Source organism: Sebastes fasciatus, chromosome 2 (assembly GCF_043250625.1).
Source record: "Sebastes fasciatus isolate fSebFas1 chromosome 2, fSebFas1.pri, whole genome shotgun sequence".
NCBI lineage: Eukaryota > Metazoa > Chordata > Actinopteri > Perciformes > Sebastidae > Sebastes > Sebastes fasciatus.
In genome coordinates, this window is record NC_133796.1 from 12,305,780 (window position 1) to 12,323,938 (window position 18,159).

General features: G+C 41.1%; 1 protein-coding gene across 1 annotated transcript in view; it reads left to right on the plus strand.

The window, feature by feature from the left end:
* Positions 1-3,773: 3,773 nt before the first annotated feature.
* nkd1 (NKD inhibitor of WNT signaling pathway 1) overlaps positions 3,774-18,159 on the plus strand; it is a 36,828-nt gene continuing 22,442 nt past the window's right edge. Inside the window, exons 1-3 of the mRNA XM_074610020.1 lie at positions 3,774-4,062; positions 4,158-4,190; positions 4,401-4,540. Of these exons, the coding sequence (XP_074466121.1) occupies positions 4,038-4,062; positions 4,158-4,190; positions 4,401-4,540 (198 nt within the window). The 5' untranslated portion in view covers positions 3,774-4,037. The remainder of the gene's footprint in view (positions 4,063-4,157; positions 4,191-4,400; positions 4,541-18,159) is intronic.

An 18,159-nucleotide genomic window follows, 5' to 3' on the forward strand; every position in this document is an offset into this window, starting at 1 on the left:
AGGCAGGTGTCTAAAGAATTTAGCTTTTGTTCTATGAAGTTTTTTCGACCATAAAAGAAGAAACACAACAGAAATCAGGAGACAGATTTCCACTGGATTTGACAAATGTCTTAATAAGAGCCAAATATTTACTTCCTTTTTTTTTTTTCTCTGATTTGATGAGGTGTCGAGCTAAAATAACTGCATCCCACGTTAATGGGGATTGATTGGAGGTTTGGGGGTTCGCGTCCATGAGATGGAACTCCAGCTTTAAACCCCCGCCACCTCCTCTCTCGCAGGCATCAAAGGCGAAGCTTGGAAATAGGGCCCGCAAAGCCATCTCTCCGTTGGCCTCTTCAAAGGACAGGAAGTGTGTCAGAGGGACAGGCCTTCTTTCCCAGCAAATTCAGACGAGTTGCTATAATAACAAGCTCATCTGTGTGTCTGCGGCAGACTAGTTCAAAGGGGAGCCTGATTCCTCCTGGTACAACATGTGATGATAGAGTCAGGATGCGGAAACCACTGTTTAGCAGAAATGCAACCGGAGGGCTGTCCAGTGTATAGTCACATCCCCAAAGATGTGAAAATTGGGGCCAGATTACATTTTTGATCTTGACTTCCCCAGAAATCACCCCAACTCAGTTATATTTGCATATGTCACCTTCAGCTATTAGCTGCTTAACTATGTGCAGGGATTTATAGGACTTCCTCTGCAGGATGTTGGTGTATCAAAGTCTATGAAGGCTCAAGCTGGATTTACAGTTGTGCGTTAAGGTGTTGCATATAGCCTATGGCGTATGTGACTAGGCTCCTTAGATAGATAGATAGATAGTCTTCCAATGTGCTGGAGGCATATGGATACAGGCTGGGAAAGCCAAGCCTGTAAAATTTAGAGGCCATACCACCCAACCATGTGGTAACCATCTCCTAAAATGGTGATATATTTTCCCATTTCAAGCAGCTCTTCAACAAGTCTGTTTGTTTCCACAGATGTTGAGTTTTAAGATTAGGTCCTAAAATTGAACAAAGCCTCCCCAAAGATTTTAATCTGCTGTTTTTAGACATAAAAGGGAAAAAATACGACCATGACACAGAAATGACAAGAGAAGAGTTTTGATCTAAAATTAGACATGCAGCATTTGAAAAACATGGTTTGTTTTTTTGCAACTTGATTGATAACATAAACGCTTCCAAGTTGCACCAGCTGACAGCCAACAGAAAACCTTTTTGATTTGTTGCTAAGTGTATTATTAAAATGAACTTAAGTGTACTGTTTTTGAAGATGCAATAATGCAATAATGTAATATGCTGTTTTTTAATATGCATTTCGTTCCTAACCATGGCACGAATGAGTTCTCTTTGAGGGTTGCATTTCAGTGAAAAAGAATAATGTTGCTAATCTGGGATCATTCAACAGTCACAGATTGAAGATTGAAAAACAAAACCACATACACATACATGCACAATTGTTAAACTTAAAGCAGCAGTGGGTAGAAATGGAGAAAATATGATTAAAAAAAGTTATTTCTATAAAACTATATCCTGACTGTAGTGCATGAGACAGGTAATCTGCAAAAAATCATGTGCCTCTGTGTCCCCCGGTGCTCCTAATGGCATCTGTAAGATTTAAAAGATGGGAGGAAAACAACCAATCAGAGCCAAGCTGGAGTCTGCCGTCTCTGAGCAGGTGTCAATCACTCGCACACTCTGATCAAACGGTCAAACTAGGCGGCGCTGATCAAATATGAATCAATATTCTGTTACTGTAATGCCTATTTCTCGCCTCAAATTTTTTCAGAAACATCTTGTAGTGTACTGTTTTGCTGTAAAATGAGAAAGTTTGTGACCCGGCAGCCATGTTGAGATCAGTTGAGGAAATACTAAGCATCGCCCACCAGCCGCAGCACAGCCAATAGGAACGCTCTCTCTCTCTGAAATGACCTGTGATTGGCCAAAGTCTCCCGTCACGGGCTAGATTTTCTAAAGCCTGAAAACAGAGCCATGAGGAGGTGCAGAAGTCTAGTTTTCTCTCAGAACACTTGAATTGCAATATGCTGAAAGGTTATTATGGAATTTTTGCCCACTGATGCCAAAAACATTCTGCCTACTGCAGGTTTAACTCATGTTTGGACCATGCATTGTTTATTATTAAACACTGGTGTGGTTTCTCTTAAGAATTTCTGAACCTTTACCAATGCTTTCTCACAGGATGATGCTCACAGTGTGTATCGCATTGAGCCGCTAGCAGCATGGCATGACACAACATGGCACAGTGGCTCCTCTGTCTTTTATTATATAATTGAAGACTTCAAAAGAGTCTGTTTTCATCTGCTGCCTCAGTCCAATAACAATGTGATTTCTTAACCTTATTCTGCTGTCAAAGACCCCAAAAGACAGACTGACCACAGCAGCACACATTATGATGTGACTTTATCCCTGCTAATGTCCTGGGACCCCTGCCTGCGGGAACCCGTCAGTTTAGGCAACTATTAACAATACTGAGAGCGTTTACATGCACTTTCTGGCTTGCAGTGTGGTTGGAGGTGTAAATCCTGATCTTTCAGCGGTTGAAATTAAGGTATTCTTTACACCTCATCTGTGCTTTGAAGAGACAGCTGAGCTGCGTCAAGTCAGCCAGAAAAAGTCCATTCAGACAGGAAGTTATTACATTCATTTTCATAATAATAAAATATGAAATGAAAATATGAAATTGAAACGAAATGGGCTGCTGTGGAGTTGCTTCTGAACTACAAATAGGGTTACAGTAGGCCTAATTATTATTACCTTATGAATTCGTAAGCATTTTCATCACTTCCCTTTTCTTTAATTATTTTTTTGTTACTCCCACCCCTGAGGCCACCTTCCTTAAATGATAAATGGCAATTTTGTGTTGTGAATGATGAATGTAAGATAGGGAAAATTATGAAAAACGACTCTGTTTTCATCATATTCCGACTATTTAAGTCAAATCGTCTGTATATAATGATAATTTATCACTCCAGTTTTCATTTCACATCCATTTAACGGCTCAATTTTCAATTCACTTGCATTTTCATCACATCCATTCTTATAAATTATTTTTTGTTACTTCCTACCCTATGGAGGACAACAAGAGTCACATGAATAATAATAGAGCATTTAATTGATTAATAACTAATTGCACAATAAAAATATGCATTAATAAATGTGTTTACAAATTAATTTATTAATCTATGAATAAATGGAAAAAAATGACAAAGTATTTCATTCTATGCATACATTTTAACGTGCAATAAAAAGAAGAATGAAAAGAAATTTAAAATGAAATCCATCAATAAATAGTTCAAATTAAAAAAGGGATTTTCAAAAACACCATAAAATCAGTCATTAAAATATCAAATAATGAAATACTTTGTAATTTTGTCCATTTATTGATATACCTACCAAAAAATACATTAGCATGCATTTAAGTTTGAGGTGGCTGTAATTGACAGCAGTATCAAGTGGCTACGCTACATTATATAAATTACGAAATCTCCTCTGACTGAGTATATTTCTATGATATAGTCCACTAAAAATGTTTTAATATGGTACACTGTGTGAATATAGTTTCAATGATGAACACTTTTATTAATACCTATTTTTTATTGTACAATTATTTATTAATCAATTAAATGCTCTATTACTATTTATGTGACTCTTGTGGTCCTCCATACCTCATCTGTATTTTTGTTTTGCTAATCATTATTGTGAAGCCAGTTTTATTGTGAAAGCGTTGACAGGAAGTGGTGAATTGTCCTGTGTGTGTGTGTGTGTGTGTGTGTGTGTGTGTGTGTGTGTGTGTGTCTGTGTGTGTGTGTGTGTGTGTGTTGTCAGTGCAGTGTGCTCCGGATCAAAGGCTCTCTCAGCTCCCCAGTCATCCAGTCATCCGGTCCCGTACTGAGCGCAGCGCAGTCTGCTCTCCGTCTCCACGGACGCTCCTCTCTCTGTCTGGATATCGCAGCCGGTTTCTTCTTCTTTTTCCTCTCTGGATTATTATATTCTTCTGATGGTTTTTAACTCCAACTCGATGCATAGAAATGGGTAAACTGCACTCGAAACATGGTAAGGCTTCTTTATTCCTTTGGAGAAATCACATGTCTTGTGGATACTTTCCAGTAATTCATTGTCTTCTTCTGACTTTTTCTTTCTCTCACAAGCTGCTATTTGTAAACCGAGGGAGAGTCCAGAAGGTAAGCAGCTCTTATTTTTTTATTATAGTATAATAATAATAAAAAAGTCTCATATTTGGGTCAGTTTTGTGAACAGCACAGCAAAATGTTCGGCTCATCATAGAGAGAGAGCAGCGACTCTGTGAAGATGTCTCATGGAAAACATGAGTGCAGCGCGACTAAATGTGTAGTTTGTAGCTGCGTAATAATAACGCGCTTCTTTGTTTCCAGGCGACAGTTTTGTAGTCAATGCCTGTTTGGCGAGGAAGGGAATCGACGACTGGCTCGTGAAGCAGAAATACTACTGCACGAGCTCTCGCCTCGAGCAACAGGACTGTCACCACAAGAATAACTGCGGTCTGACTACACGGGTGAGTACGAGTCTTCTGTGTCCACGAGGTTTACGCATTCATGTATGCGCAATAGAAGCGGTGCCTGTGCGCATTTGTGCATAATTAGGACGAGGTTTTTGCGGTGTTTTTGCAACCGTGCTCTTCTATCAGTAGTTTTGCATGAAGCTATACATTTAGTCTCCAGTTTACTCTTCTAATGCACTCAAAAGTGTTGACAAACTTTCTCAAAGCTTTGCTGGTGGACAAACTTTTATGGATATCCATCCATGTTGGCTGCACAGAGTGAGTTGCTGATTTCAGATTTCAGCCATTCTGTCAATCAGTGATGCACTTAAAGTTGAAAATGCACACATAACTGCAAAACACACAAGCTGAACAAATGGACTTGCATTTATATAGCGCTTTTCTAGTCTTCTGACCACTCAAAGCTCTTTACACTACATGTCAGCATTCACCCATTCACACACACTGATGGCAGAGGCTGCTAAGGTGTCAACTTTGCCCACCAGGATCTAATCTAAATACTTTACTAGTGGTATTTTCTTTTTAATTTTAAAGGACATGTAATGTTTTATACTTCTGGTGAATATAATCCAATCAATCTTATTTCCATAAATGCATTTTGTATATACAGTTCCCTTTGTTAACACCTTATTTTGAAAACCGAACGTAGTCACACATGTGTACATTCACACACACTGATGGCAGAGGCTGCTAAGGTGCCAACTTTGCCCACCAGGATCTAATCTAAATACTCATTCACACACCGTTGGCTATGGGAGCAATTTGGGGTTAAGTGTCTTGCTCAAGGACACATCAACAGCAGCCGCCGGGGATTGAACCACCGACCTTCCGATTGGTGGACAACCTGCTCTACCCTCTGAGCAACAAAACACCTTTTTCTGTTTCACTGTGTGTGGCAAAATGAATGTTACCACTCCTTTGGTGGTAGACCTCTCCCTCCACTCATGTGGGGAACAAATGTTGGTGCCATCCTATGTATGCACTTACAGATCTGAGAGGGAGTTTTTTTTGTCTTCTAGGGAACAATAGATCAAGCTCCGAGTTGAAAGCATTGCAGTGTGACAGTCTGGTGACAAGTGTGGATTGTAAAGGCTGGGGAGAAAAAATGTTGGAGGTCATGCTTGTTTTGTATTTTGGCATTGCCGTAAACACTGCGCTGTTGTTGTCAAGTGGGGAAATCCTTTGGAATTGCTTCAGAGGAGCCTTAAGCCTCTTTGGTTAGCGAGGCCTTCCTCAAAAGGCAGCATGTTTGAGGAATTGGAGCCCATCAAGCAAAAAAAAAGGGAAATCAGTTCCTCCACCCACGATCCAGAGACACTTTGAGCAGAAATGCATCTACATGCAGCCCAGAATCCAGGATCTCTCTTACATTTTAGAGCACCTATTGTAGTATTGTGTTGTGATGTTTTGCGGCATGATTTTCCTTTTTAAAATACGTGACAGTTCCTTTAGTTGCGCACCAGTCCTGTCATCACTAAGGCTGGGAAGATTCACCTATCTCCCGATTCGATACTATCACGATACTTGGGTGCCGATTCAAAATGTATTATGATTTTTAAGTATTGCGATTAGATTTATTGCGATTTCTGTTAACTTTTTTAACACTAAACCATGGGAAAAAGTTGAATCATACACTTTTAGGGACTTTTATTTTGGAAAATATCAAAATGAATACAGTTAGAATGTTTGATTTTCGGCATCTATGTAGTCAGAGATGTTTTGAAGTCAAATATATCAGTCACTATACTTCCGCTAACTTCGCCAAGTCTGTCGCTAGCTCTTACTGTTAGCTCCATTCTCTTTATACGTACATGGTCAGCTCCATCGGGGCCGTTTGAATGCATTTAACATAAATGTCAGTATATGGGTGCTCCACAGTTGTAGCGTCGGCTGACTTGACCACGGAAATGAAAGTGACAGCTGGCTTGGACCACATGTTAAACGATAATATTTCCTGTCCATGACAGAGTTAACATGCAGCTTTAGCCGTGATGTCTAGCTTTGCTTTTCCTGGTAATGTGTGAAACACAAAGTGTTCCCATGCTTTACTGTATGTGTAGTGTTTACCACGCTGGATTTAAAATGGGAGTTGTATATACGCGGACCCTCTGCCGTTTTGTAATTCCTCGTTGCGGCTTGTTGCGGCTCGCTGCGGTTTGTTTTGGTTGACGGATACGGACGATTACTCAGACTGCAACGATAAAAGCGCTAACTTCCTTCTACCTCTGCATAGACGCAAATGAAGCAAATATATCGATTCTGGCATTAAAAAAAATCTATTTCAATATCGTAAAAAAAATTGCGATACATAGGTGAATTGATTTCTTTTTCCCACCCCTACTCATCATTAGCATGTAGCTGCTTGTTGAAGTAAACAGTCAATCTTTCCCTTCTCTTTCCCTCTCATTTGTTTTTTATGACTTTTGTTCATGCAGCCGTTCTCGTGTAAAGGTCATGTTATACCATGCACTTAAAGTGATTATCATGCAAGCACGACACAGCTGCACATGGATTCTTGAAAAAAAAAAAGAGCCGCTGGTATGAGGATTTATTTGCATGCTGGTGAGGAGAAGGCAAGCATCAAACTTGGGGAAGTTTTAGGCAACAGAAATATCTACTGATTCCCGCCCAAGTCAGGTCCAAAGACCTCCATTGTTGATGTTTTGTCTTCTGCAGCGAGGCGTTTTTGATAGCTTTGCTTTGCCTGAAGGGCAGCCATGGTGGGTTGGTGATGAGAGAGGTAGCGGTCACTTTATGAATGTCTATTAAGTGTGACGTGCGAGCGGTTGAGTGTGGTACATGTGTTGGAAGGGTGGAACTGGCTTTACATGTTGCACCCACATGGTGTCAAAGTTGCTAATCCCAACATGTGCCCAAAGCTGCTATAAACATCTTCATACAGTAACAGGATCTCACTGACTTCAGTTTGTGTGTCTCTGAGCCATTCTTTGGAGATTAGCTCTATGAGAAACACCTGAAACTTATTTTCTAGAGCATGTGTGGATGCCGCTGCAGCAGTAAAACCATGCCATTTACATGGTTGCTTATGTGCTGAGTGGGCTTCATACGCTTTGGGCAATTTAAGCATTTAAAACCCACATTATTACCATGCAATTACCATACATTATTACCACGAAAACAAACATTCATTATTTTGTTCCTGGAAGTATCCGTGTGCTGCTTTTCCCACCAACAGTGGTGTATGAAGTTTTGGCCCGCGATGGATCAGGAGCCCCCGCTGAAAGGGTTGGATGTTTTAAAAAAAAAAAAAAATTGGAGTTAGTGGAGCTCAGTTTCTATAAATAATTCAAGTCTGGGTGCCTAATGGCTTTTATAGCTCAGAGGGAAAATGAATAAAAGAAGAAAGGTGTTTCTGCCATCAATATGTATTTGGGTGCTTTTCCCTTTTGTTTTGTGATTATTAAAGTGAATCCAAAATCTTTAATAGTTAATGTTCAAGTTTAAACCATTTGTCTGCTTCTTGTTGTGTTTTAAGTGTTATAGAACACATTTCTACACATTTATGAAGTCATGGTTTGAATAAGCAACGCACAGAGCGTCAAATTTCCACTTTTGCAACAATCAAATTTCCACTTTTGCCTTCAGACTTTGATTTCTAAATGGGACAATTCAATGTTGAGTCTATTCTCACATAGCACGGCATGGGAACTCTGGATATATTAGCCATTTTTTTAGTGCAGGGTAGTGATGAATTTTAAAATAAGGACATGACAAAATTAGGGCTGCCCCCTCTTAGTTCATTAGATGATTAATCAGTCGTTTTGATCTTAGTCGACTAAGATTTCTTTAGATGATAAGTGATTTTTTTAATGCTTTTTTCATGCTGAATGACTTTTTTCTAAGATACTTATGAACCCAGCTCTGGTAAACACAAGATTTAAAGTGGTGCTTTTGTGTGATTCTTAGTGGAGAAACTCAGTTTTACAGATCTGTCGATTTAATCAACTACATCAAAATCATCGATTTGTCGACAAAATCGTATGAGTGTTGAGTCAACTAAGAATTTCTTTGGTCGAGGTCAGCCCTAAAAAATGTTACCCGTTCTTGCAGTCTGCTTAATCTTTAATTGGATGGTTATCTTGCCAGTGTGCTGATCATCTGGACTTCTGCACCCAGTTTCAGTTTCACTAAACCTTAAATGTAAATGTTCTCAGCAATCTGATCATCAATTAGATGCGACAAAGTTTACGAGATGTGTGCTTTAATACCGTTGGCCTGCAAAACATAGCCGTAGCTGTCAGTATCTTTCCTAAAGCTTAAAAAAACATTTAACTTTAAACTGGTAGTTCTTACATTTGGCATAAGTGTAAGCACTATGTGAAATATTATGAGTAAAACATTTATGTTTTAGGGCATTAATGGTGTTTTATTTGTTAATTTTGCTGCTTTTTCATATTAGAGCTGTTAAAGAAGCGGTACGCTACATAAACGTTATGAGGTCCTAACGTTTCCAGAGCATTTATGGATTAAATTCCACACGTGAAAGTCATTTTACTTCAAAAATATACTCTAAAGATTATAAATTATTATTCTTATTGTAATGAAGCCGTCTGTAAAGAAAATGTTCACCGTATTACGTGCATTAACTCGACCCCACGGTGCTTTCAGATTAAAACAGAAGCTAACCTCTTAGGTGAGAGAATGTGAGTCAACTCTCTTAGCTTTAAAAGCTGTCTATATTGTATAGAATACCTGGTGAGACAGTTATTTATAGCCGCTGTTCTTTGAGCCCCCCTCCCAGCTGAACCAGGGTCCAGGAGAATGTGGGTCGGGTGTCAACAGTAGGGAGTCCACGCCTGGAATTCTTTTGATCCGGTCTTTTCCAAACCGTATTCCCTGTAGGAACAATGCCGGCTTCATACCAGTCATTGTTTTGAAGAGCTGCTAGTGCTCACATTAGCAGTTTGTCTTCATTAATGGTTTTAAATGGTGGCATAAAGATGCACTTGAGCTCTTAATGATGTTTCCATGCAGACTTCTACACCCATTCATGAGTTCTGCAATCAGATGTCAGATGGAGTTTTGTTTGAGCTGCTTGGCAGACAGTGAGTGAGTGAGTGGTGTGGGCAGGTGGATCTGGTCTCAACACATGAGATCCAGGTCACGAGAGCCTCGGCACACTTTCTCCCCCTGTGTACAGCATGGTGTCTACACCTACCCGCACATCTGATATGTTATGTGCACCCTGTAGAATTATGTCGCTGACATAGACATCGATAGGGCGGAGGGTCCTCACAACTTATGACTTGGAAGTTCAAATTTCGATTGGTTAGTTTATTAGGTTGCTTCTCTTGGCATCAGATGAAAGATCCAATTATGTAAGTAGCATGTCAAGTGTAACTAAAAAAAACATTTTTTAATGGTTATTCCTCCCAAGGTTACCCCCTTTTCCATTCTTAATATCCCCTCCCCCTCCTCTGGTTCTCCCCCTCTCCTCCTCTCTCCCCTCCTAGCCTCCATCTGTTTCTTGCGTTTACCCTGTGGCCCTGTGTCGGTTGTGGCTGATGAAATGAGACTGCATTTGAAGTGGGCCACGCAGGGAGGTGTTTGTAGTGACACTGATGGCTCCTCCTCTGCTGTGAAGCCCTACCCTCTGTGTAGTAAAAGCCACCTCCAGTCTTCCCAAGCTGCTGCTCTTACAAAGCTTATATATATATATATTTCAAACTGTGTTTCCATCAACTTGTATGGAAGACAAAGGTACGTCTGACGACAGAATGCAACTCAAACGTGAATCACAGTGAAACTTCTGCCCCCAACCCCCTTGTCTCGCAGTTGGTTGCCAGCCCTTTGATTTTATTTTTTTTTTAAAGTAGAAAGGTTTTTATTTTTTTTTGGAAGTAGGCCTAAAGCTTTTAAACGCATTCCCTCAGCCTCCAAGTCTGATAAAAGACATGGCAGGTTTTTGCGCCCCCTTCGTCTTTCGCTTTTTGCTGTTGTGCTTTTTCTCTCCTTGTCGTTTCCACAAAGCGAGGGCCCTTGTCTCGAAGCTGAAAGCACCTTTCAAATGCAGACTCCTCTTCCTCTTTCTCTCCTTCTTTTCTGTCCTCTCCCTGTGCGTTTTTCTTTTCCCACCGGCTGGCCTCTTGTGCGTGCTGCGTGACGTATGCCCCTCTCCCACCGGGCTCTACCCCCTCTGTGCTCCCAAGGGACCGAGGGCCTGTTGTTGCTCTTTGAAGAGGCTGGGAGAAAAAGTTTGGAGCCACACTCTAAAGAGAAGAAAAGCCGTAGCCTATGGGGAGGAGGGGTAGCACCTGGCCATAGAGGGGCTCTGTGTTTTTTTTTTGATTTTCCCATGTGAAGATAGCGTGGAAGTCTTGAGGCTGACGTCAACGTAGCTTGGGGACTGGGAGGTTCCAGGACGTGCAGGTGGCTTTAATGTCACATCCGGCATCGTGTGTCACATAGATTACTCAAAGCTGGAGGAGATTCTCCTGTGTGACAAAGCAGAGCGGATAACTCTGGGTTTCAGTGAATGGTGCCTTGCGGAAAGGTTTCCTGTGAAAGAATGACAGCGGTTTAGAGTAAGGAAAAGCCCTAGTGGCATGTAGACATTTGATCTGGTTTATCCACTTTTCTCCTTTTTATTTGTGCTAAAGCATCTCCTCTCCATCTCTCCTCTGTATTTCACGATTGCCATTATACATCACATACCATTTTCTGATTTTATTAAGAAATGCCTTATCAAATAGGGCTGCGTATTGGCAATAATCTGGCGATACGATGCAAACCGCAATGCAAGTGTTACGATTCAATATATCACAATATATTGCGATACTTTAAGTAAGGCGATATATTGCAATTTATTTAATCTAATTTTAGGAAAACTGTCGTATAAAGAACACATCACCATATGCATAAAATCTGAGTAAAAAAAAAAATGTTTTTATGTAATCAGAACAGTGGGATCTGCATTTGCATTTATCACAGTCCCTGTAACATCCAACATCATAACACTACTTGGAGAGGGCGCATGTCTTTGCAAATGAAATAAAGTATTGACTGAGTTAATCTTTGCATGTAAACTATTAATTAAAAATCTATACAGTGGTTTTGAGAATCCATACAGTATCACAAAACATATCGCGATACTCAATATTTGATATTTTCTTACACCCCTAGTATCAAATGTGTTCAGTCTAGTTTCAGATGTCACTAAAACAAGTACCAAAACATGTTTAAAGTTTGCAAAATCAATGATCAAATGTCACTTGTAGGTGTCATTAGGATTAAAACCATGTATTTGGCATACGAATGAAATGACGCTCATGTATGTGCAAATCTGTTCACGCATGTTCATGTGAGTGTGCAGTCTGGAGTCAGCTGTCCGGATGCACTCCAGAGATCAAAGGATTCTGGGGGAATGTGCTCTAAATCTCCGGGGATTAGCAGCTGAGATTGTGCTTTGTTTCCCCAAATATATGCTCCGTATACGGAGAGCTGTTGATCAAAGTGTCTCTCACCACCCCTTCACAGATACATTTAGGCTGAAGGGGTTTGTTCCGCACTTGAAGGTGGCATTTATTTAGCAATTTTTAGGATGTTTGGCTATTTAGATTTCCTTTGTTTTGAAAGTGGATGCAGATTGAAATGGCTTGCACTTGATAAACTTGTGCCTAGTGTGTGTATATATAAATACTCTGATAATCTCAACTATAAAGCTGTCCGTCCGTCTGTCTGTCTGTCTGTCGGTCTGTCTGTCGGTCTGTCTGTCGGTCTGTCTGTCAGTCTGTCTGTCTGTCTGTATATGTCCTTTGCATATCTCGAGAACCGTTCATCCGATATATTTCACACTTGGCGAGGATATTGCTAGGGACCCAAGAACGTGCAGTGTCGACATTGGTGCAATTTTGACATGCAACACTTTCGGTCTCAATAAACTTTGAATAAACAGCTTCAGGGCTCTGCAGACTGAGTCAAGCATGTAGTCCGCAGTGGGCCTTTACAGGCTGCAGCTCATTGACTACAGTTCAATTTTGCTGCTTGATATACTAATGATACATCCGAACACTTCTTGAGAACGCTGCAAGCAGCACTTCCGGGGATCGAGCAATCGGCCTGCTCCGAACGGGCACTGCACTAGTCCATCTAAATCTAGAGTGCATTTAACTGACATCATCATCTTTGCCGTAATGCTTACATATCTTCAACCTTTGATGTGTGTGCGTATGCCTTAGACATGCTAATGCCTTTTGAAGAGCTTTGGGAAAGTGTTCCTTTCCACGTTTGACTTGTCATATTGAGTTAGAAAGGAGAGTAATTAATTGTTGAATATTTTAGTTGACAGATAATGGCTAGTTTCATGCTGCCAGTATGTTATATAATTCCTCTGATTGATTAACGTTGATTTTGATGTTCAGGTAGATTTTATCATCACACATATATAACAATTCAGGACTTAAAGAATAGATTTTCCTCTGTTGTATATGACTTATATGTGATTTTAGCCGCATTCCCAAACCAAAATATCTATCACAACTTTAAATATCACGTTAGTTATCATGCTGAAGAGAAGGGCTTTCGTCACACTGAAACTACGCATTGGTAGATGTAAAAATGTAATTTTTAGGCAACCACAATTGAGACCATAAACTCATATTTACAACGTTTACTGAGGTAATAAATCAAGTGAGAAGTAGGGTCATTTTCTCATAGACTTCTATACAATCAGACTCCTTTTTGCGACCAGAGGAGTCGCCCCCTGCTGGCTATTAGAAAGAATGCAAATTTAAGTCACTTCCACATTGGCTTCACTTTTCAGACCCGGAGGTTGCCCCCTGGCACCTCCAAAAAGGTTAGATTTAGTTCTGAATGTAGTCTGTAATAGGTTAGGGATTGACAGGGCTGTGTGTGTGGGACTGGGAGAAACTCTAGGTGACTGGGGCGCCTGTGGTGGCGCTGAGCTCCTCTGCCCATTTTAATCACCCACTTAAAAGGCTCTGCTGAAGTGGGTGTTTAAGTGTTTAAATCCTGAATAATTCTCTGTTGTTTGTTTATCAGGTTCCCCTGCGGGTTGCGCTCTGGCCCATGCAGTAAGTGCTGAATAATTTGACTGAGCACTCAAAGTGGCTCTCAAATAGGACGTGATCAACATCTGCATAAAACCGCTATCAAGCTCTCATGAGAATGCGCACATGCACGGGATCTCGCATTGCACACACTCATGTGCCGTGAAGCACACAGGCACATTACCCATTTGTTTACCCTAATATGTGAATCCATTTATCACTGCTAACAGACGCCGAGTCCCAGCGTGATTCCCTTCCACTTGTTTTTCTTACGAACTGGTCGTAGGGAAACACCAGTGATGGACTACGCAGCTTCCATGAGCCCCGCTGTTGTATTTATCCTCCTTGTGTGTGAGAGCTTTGGTGACCAGGGCTCTACGGCCACCTGAGGTAGAGCGAATGGAGGAAGTGGATTAAGGTAAACAGAGTTGGGAGAGGCATTGTGCCTCCCACAGACAGAGGTTCCAGGGCACTTCAGCTCTTCCTGTGGCGCCAGGGCTGGAGGAGGTCTGGATTGTCTGTTAAGGGATGTTTTTGGTGGAAGGAAAGCTAAACAGAGGAGCGGCCCTGCTGAAAGGAAAGCTGTCCTCCCCCGGTGTGTTTATGCTCCACAGGTGCCGCAACCTAAAGAGCACCTCACCCTGTCGACTCTCAATGAAGCAGGACAACCCTGTGATCCCCAAACAGCCATTTGCCTCGTCCGTCAAAGCCACCACTCCCCCACCCAGTTTCTTGCTCAGGTCTGAAAAAACAGCATCCTTGGACAAAGGTTTTGTAAGTCCTTAGGGGACTGCTCATAAACTGTATATAAGCAGTGGATGTAGTCACCGTTACATCTCCCATTGGTTTGTGGATTACGGTTTTGAAGCCTCGAGTTCGGCATTTCGTCTGTCGCCATCTTGTTTTTTTGCAACCAGAACTGACACGAGAGTGTGGAGTTAAGTACTATCGAACACTGAAAAATACTTTTTTAGGTGACCAAAAATGTTACAATTAACTCTCATGAACTGAAAACACACTGTGAAAAGGTTAAAGTTGACAAAAATGCAGACAACTCCCAGAACGGACAACCCCGTGGTAGCGACCTGTCAATCACAAGGTAGCCACGCCCTAAAGCATCCCCTGCTTTATGGTCTATTTGACTCTAAATGGGACCATAATCTACTAAATAAACATCATGCTATATTGAAGAAGACTTGAAACAAGCGATTGAGACCATAAACTCATGTTTACAATGTTTACTGAGGTAATAAATCATGTGAGAAGTAGGGTCATTTTCTCATAGACTTCTATACAATCAGACTTCTGAATGCAAGTTTAAGGCACTTCAGCATTGGCTTCACGTTTCAGACCCGGAGGTTGCCGCCTGGGAATGCTTCGACATAGGCTTGTATTTAAAGTGTTCCTGTCTTATAGCACAAAATCTATCTCCATCATATAGTCTTACTTTACTTTTCATACGCTTTTATCTTAGTCAGAGGCTCACTCAAGTCACGTGATGTTAAAATTTGATTCTTTACTTTCCTTTACTTTTGTGGATTTAACATGTCCTTTGTCATAAATGGTGTTCCATAACAGTGATGCTTCCTGTATGCTGATGATATTCATCACACTTACAATGGAGCTGTGAAACTAATAGTATTGTTTCCTCGTTTGTGTGTATTCTTTATGTTTCTCTGTGTTAATGTGTGTATGAGCATCAGTAGCAGAATTTGGTCGCAGTTTGCGACTGAGTAACCCACTCCGTTGCAAATTCATTATGGTGTTCACTGGTGACACAAGCCACTAATTCCAGTCAGCTATGAATAGAAACCTGCCCCTGGCACCAGCACACTTGTATATAGTAGTTGAAGTGTCTATTTCTGCTGCTATGTTTACTTGCAACGTTGAAACACTCTCTGTAATTACAGAGATTTTGGGTCCACACAGTTAAAAGGTCAGATGTGAGGGATGTTTAGAGGTAGTGGCTTGTGGCCGGCAGGATGTCTGCTCCAAGCATGCTGTGCGTGTGTGAGTGTATATGGATGAATATGTGTGTGCATAGGCAGAGAGGAAGAATGGCCTCCATGGTGTTGAGGTCAGTTGCATCTGGTCAGCATGCACACGTCAGAGGTTTTCATAACCGCCACCTACCACATGGAGCTCCGCTGTTGATCCAATAAGCTGGGCTGGTAGTTATAGATGTTACTGACAAACTGTCATTTGGAGGAGTTGTAGCGATCTGATTATATAGATCAGCTTTTATGACATCTCTTCATCTACAGTTGTGGTTTTTTTTCTTCACTGTGTTTGTAGCGGCTGGATCGCATCCAGACTGCAGATTTGCACTCACAATGCAACCCTGACAACTTACGTAACTGATTCAATAGATCAGATAGTAATATGAGTAAAAACATTATCTATTTTGTGCATTCCAGCTTGTAATCTAACATGTCTGGGCTGGATCAGATGATGGAAACCACATCAAAGAGAAGACTTTGATGTCCTTTATTAAAAAACCAGTACGAACTTTAGGACTTGTCTCAGTCTGCTGTCTGTCTTCTCTTTAAGGTAACTTACAAGTGAGCACATTTTTTTAGGTAATGTAGTCTTTTGAATTTTTTAAAACAATTGAATATTGTGGAAACATCAAGGATCTCTGCGTGAAAATGTGTCCTATTTTATTATTTCCTTGTAGCTACTGACATGACAAGTCACAGAGGTGTTTTCTTCTCATTTGGCTGTGGTTAGAGATTTAAGTGGCTGTCACTTTCCTTGCTACCCTCAAGGTAGACTTCCTGGCTAAAACCTTGTTCCTCCCACACTTTGCAGCACTTGAGACTGGCGTCTGAAGCCACCCAGACGACTGAAGGACTGTCTCCCCTCAAAGAGCGCTTTGACTAATTACTGCGACCCTCTAGACGTGGTTTAGCACACTCGCTGTTAAACACAACATGCATGGAAGCAGGCGTGCTGCCAACTACTCTTAAATGTATAATCCATCCTATTTTTGTTATAATGATTGACATACACACACACACACTGTAAGCTCATGTCACCTCAGCAGGACCGCTCTGTCCTTTTTTTGCCAAGGAAGTTAAAGGTTCCATAGCGAACTAATTTCCTTCACGAAGGGTGAGATATCCTATTGCTGCGCAAACCGCACTAGCTTTTGGAGACGAGGTGTGTCATTTTGCATATGACTCCCTCTCTCCTCTCTCTTTTTTTCCCTCATTCTTTGGAACTGAGCTTCACTCTGAAATCAGAGGGCCATAATGTTGTGATTTGTTGCTCTTGGCAGGCGGAGACCACCTGTAAATCAAGGCCAACCGACAGGCTGTCTCCATTCCCTTCCAAACCATGGCTTCCTCTTGGGAATGCGAGGTCCCAAAGTGGAGTTCATTGGCTGGTGGAGAATGTGTTTTAAGGATTCACCTCTGGCTCAGATTCCCCCCGTTAACTCTCTGACTCCCAACGAAACTTGAGGATGAAAACAGAAGTGGATTTGCTCGCGCTGTCTGCACACATGTCACCTTAATGCCTGTGTGAGACTGGTTGTTTATGAGCGCTGTTACCTCGGACTAGGAGCGCAAGAAGATGACAATAATTAACATGTGGTAACAGTTTGGTCTGAAGATTAAGGCTGCCCCACACTAAGATTATTTTTCTGATTTTTCAAATCTCAACAGATGTTAAAAATGTGAGAGACTCCACACATAACAACATGTTATGTTCAATTTAACAGTTTTTATACCTAACAGTGTGGTGAGCAATGATTTGGCCAAAACAGCACACCCCACACTAACAGATTCCATTCATGAACAACAAGAGTCCCGACTCTCAAAACCGGAAATCTTGCAAAATCACTCACAATCAAGCGTGACTTTAGTGTAAACAAACATGGCGGACGACGGGCAGGAAGAAATTTCACAAAGAAAGAAAGGAAAAAATATGGATGAAGTCCTGGAGACACTTTAAATAAACATTTGTGTTGTTGCCATAAACGTTACAGTGAAAATACAAATGATAGTAATGTGTTGTTTATCATGTTTGTCTCCTGCTCTGGGCTTGGAGCAGCCACTCGACCTCCGTACTAAAGATGCTAGCGTAGTAGCTCACTAGCTTCTTTGCAGCCATAACACGGCCGGAGGGACATTCTCCAACATTATTACATACTGATATTGGATCGGATCGGTCCCATATCTACTCACACCCCAGGAATATCTGATAAGATATATCTTTAGAACCATCAAAAAATCGTGGCTTTGCTGACTATTGTCTGGACTGGAGAATCAGGCACAAAATCCTCTTGATTCTCGTGTAATGTGTGTCCCCAGCATTGCAGTTTTGTGCACAGCTATAGGGCTTGCAAACTATTGCTAATTGATGGCACTCACATAAATTTTGTGCATCGCAGTTAGTGTTGTCTTTTTCAATTTTTTACAAACCAATTTAAAAGAAAGTGAGAGAATATTTGTGATTGAGGCCCAGTGTTTTTCTTGTTGTAGAAAATGAAAGCTCTCCTGGCTCTTTTTGGTGTCTCTAAATTGCTGCAGGGGTGATCACGCAGTCAGGCTCTTGATCTTGACACCTTGTATCTTCTCC